Consider the following 3,398-nt stretch of genomic DNA (forward strand, 5'->3'; position numbering starts at 1 on the left):
CTGCCAGAGGAAAGAGTGCGCAAGATTGCCAGCGGAGGTAGGACACCTGCGTAGGGCCCAGGCCAGGGGAGAGGCGAACGGGGCCACCAACTCCTCCCATCGCCTCAGTCGGGTAGGCTGAGTCCTCCAATTGTTCCCCTCCCCCAACACTTGAGATCCCCCCCCCCATCCCGGTTCCGCGTGGCCCACCCAGGGGCCCTGAAGCTGGCTCTGACCTCCCACGGGCCAGCCCTGGGAGGGAGGGGTGCTTTCAGATTCCACTTTCCCAAGCATATGGCCCAGGCTGGGGGTGAGGACCGAGAAGATCCAGGAATTAGGGGCGCTGAATTTTCGATTTCGGCTCCTCAAAGTCTACGCTGGACAGTAGCTGGGGAGCGGGCGGTGGTCCTACTGGGCTCCAGTTCTTACCTGGCCCCGGGCAGCCGCCGCGTCGCTTGGGCGGTGGGAGCTCTGGCTACCCATCTCGTGCTCCGAATCCCGGGTTGGAGGGTCTGAGACCTCCAGTCCGGTGCTGCCATCGTAGTCAGGCCGGAGGGAGGGAGGCGGGTGCGCCGGGAGCGAGGCTCTCAGTTTGGGGTGGGGTGGGGGGGCGGTGGCTTTTTTCTGTCGCCCGAGGTTCGGGTGCAATAAAGGCGCGGCTAATGTAATTTACAAACAGCTCGGGCCCAGCGCGGCGCGGAGCCCGGACTGACAGGCGCATTAGGCAGGCTAATTCCAGCCGGCTCCTCCTACCCCCGGCCCGCTAATTAATGAGCTTCCCAACTTAGAGCCGCCTGCATTGGACAGGGAGAGAGAGAGTGAAAGAGAGGGCGAGGGAGAGGTAGAGAAGGAGAGGCAGACGGGGTGGGGGGAGCAGAGGGGAGAGAGGAGAGAAGAGAGGGAGGGAGGGAGAGTGGAAGGACAGGGGTAGAGAGAGAGAGAGAAAGAAGAGAGAGGGAAAGACCAGGAGAAAGAGAAGTGCCGCTGAAGATAATTGATTACTCCTCGATCAAGGCTAACTTGTTAGCAGTAGTCAATTGCCCCGTCTCTCCGCCTCCCTCGCAGTCCGGGATCTGCGCCCTTGCCTCGGCTCTTCCAACCGCCGCCGCCGCCAGGACCCGGGGCCAGGAGCCGCCGCCGAGCCACCTGACACCTTTAAATAGCACCGGGGCCGGCGAAACTGGAGCCCCGCGCGGCGCTGCCCGGCTCCGGCCCCGGATTGCTGGAAGCCCCGGCGGCGGCGGCGGCGGCGTTGGTGGCGCCCGCGTCCGCGTCCGCGCTCAGCTCGCGGGGCCCCGCGCCGCTCCGCCGGCCTCCTCCGCCGCCGCCTCCTTGCTGAGCCGCCCGGCGCTCGCCGTCGCCGTCGCCATCGCCCTGCCCGGCGCGGCCTCGGGCCCGTGCGAGCCTCGCCACCCCTCCCCGCGCCGTCCGACGCCCGAGCTGCCCGCGGGCTGGGTCCCCGCGGCCCGAGCCGCTCCGGCCGGGCCCCCAAACGTGGCCGAGATGACTTCCAAGGAGGATGGCAAGGCGGCGCCGGGGGAGGAGCGGCGACGCAGCCCCCTGGACCACCTGCCGCCGCCCGCCAACTCCAACAAGCCGCTGACGCCGTTCAGCATCGAAGACATCCTCAACAAGCCGTCGGTGCGGAGAAGTTACTCGCTGTGTGGGGCGGCGCACCTGCTGGCCGCCGCGGACAAGCACGCGCCGGGCGGCTTGCCCCTGGCGGGCCGCGCGCTGCTCTCGCAGACCTCGCCGCTGTGCGCGCTGGAGGAGCTCGCCAGCAAGACCTTTAAGGGGCTGGAGGTCAGCGTCCTGCAGGCAGCCGAAGGTAGGCGCGACCCAGGTTACCCGGCGTCCCGTGGCCCACTCTCAATGACCTGCACTTCATGCCCAGTGCCTCAGCCAGTGAGGGCCGCCTGGGCCCTCCAGCCCTAGCTAGTGCCTCTGGGAGTGGGGAGTTAGGTGGGATGGGACCCCAGGTCCTGGGACCTCTGGGTAGTTTGGAGACGGGGTGATCTCAGAGTTCCCCCCAGCCTAAAGGGGCTTTTTCGGGTTCCCAGCGGGCCTATGCGCTCCCAGCCTTACTCCGGGAGTGGGGAGAATGTTTTTCTGGAAACTTTTGGGTAGGATAGACTCCGGCCATTGGAAAGGAGTGGAGAACCAACATTCACAATATAATTGGAGAGCTCCCGTTTGGTATTCTCGCGTTCTGTACTTGGGATCTTTCAAAACAACTCTTAGGGAGAGAGCAGAGACCAAAACAATTTTTTTTGTCCTAGGGACTACATTACTTGGAGAGCGGAGGTTTGCCACAGTTAGGCTTGCTTTGGTCTCAGGAGGTAGAATCAAATTGGAGAGGGGCAACAGCCGCAGGACGGGCCTAGGAGGAGTGGAGGGTTATGGGAGAAAGCCAGGGTGGGCTCTTCATTCTCCCTATGCGAGCCTACACTGTCATTTCTTTCCAGGCCGCGATGGAATGACCATCTTTGGGCAGCGGCAGACACCCAAGAAACGGCGAAAATCCCGCACGGCCTTCACCAACCACCAAATCTATGAGTTAGAGAAGCGCTTCCTGTACCAGAAGTACCTGTCCCCTGCAGATCGCGACCAAATTGCGCAGCAGCTGGGCCTCACCAACGCGCAGGTTATCACCTGGTTCCAGAATCGGCGCGCCAAGCTCAAGCGGGACCTGGAGGAGATGAAGGCCGACGTGGAGTCCGCCAAGAAACTGGGCCCCAGCGGGCAGATGGACATCGTGGCGCTGGCGGAACTGGAGCAGAACTCGGAGGCTTCAGGCGGCGGTGGCGGCGGCGGCTGTGGCAGGGCCAAGTCGAGGCCGGGTAGTCCGGCGCTTCCCCCAGGCGCCCCGCAGGCCCCGGGCTCTGGGCCTTTGCAGCTCTCGCCCGCCTCCCCGCTCACGGACCAGCGGGCCAGCAGCCAGGACTGCTCTGAGGACGAGGAAGATGAAGAGATCGACGTGGACGATTGACCGGCGCCCTGGACCTTCTACCACCCTGGGCCCCTAGCGCCCGCATGCCCACCGCCTCCTGGACTGGACCGCCGAGGAGAGCTGGGACCTCCTCTGCAACTCCCGCCTCCTCCCTTGTCCCCGGGCCTGGACTTGGCCCCCGGCAGCTGCCTCTTCCCTCTCGAAGCAATAAATCCCGGCTGGCCGGCGGGGCTCGGCTGCCTTGAGCGGCCTTCGTCGCCCCGAAAGCGCTCGCCGTGCAATTCTGTATGGCTTCTGTATAAATATTTAAACCTATATAGTGGGTTCCTCCCACCGCAGCCTGATCTTTTTCTTTCTTTTATTTTTTTAAAAAATCTCAGAGATTTCGATGTGTTCAAAGCTCCCCGTGCTGCCTGGTCGGCTGGAGGCGAGGCCGAACCGAGATTGGCGAACAGGAACCCCTGCAGTT

The 3,398-nt window shown here is 64.0% G+C and overlaps 1 protein-coding gene across 1 annotated transcript; it reads left to right on the top strand.

The window, feature by feature from the left end:
• Positions 1-1,482: 1,482 nt before the first annotated feature.
• Lbx1 (ladybird homeobox 1) lies at positions 1,483-2,968 on the top strand. Its single transcript, XM_004659434.2, has 2 exons — positions 1,483-1,807; positions 2,445-2,968. Exons 1-2 carry the CDS (start codon positions 1,483-1,485, stop codon positions 2,966-2,968), a joined length of 849 nt encoding a protein of 282 aa, XP_004659491.1.
• Positions 2,969-3,398: the final 430 nt, after the last annotated feature.

This window comes from Jaculus jaculus, chromosome 1, assembly GCF_020740685.1.
Source record: "Jaculus jaculus isolate mJacJac1 chromosome 1, mJacJac1.mat.Y.cur, whole genome shotgun sequence".
Classification (NCBI taxonomy): domain Eukaryota; kingdom Metazoa; phylum Chordata; class Mammalia; order Rodentia; family Dipodidae; genus Jaculus; species Jaculus jaculus.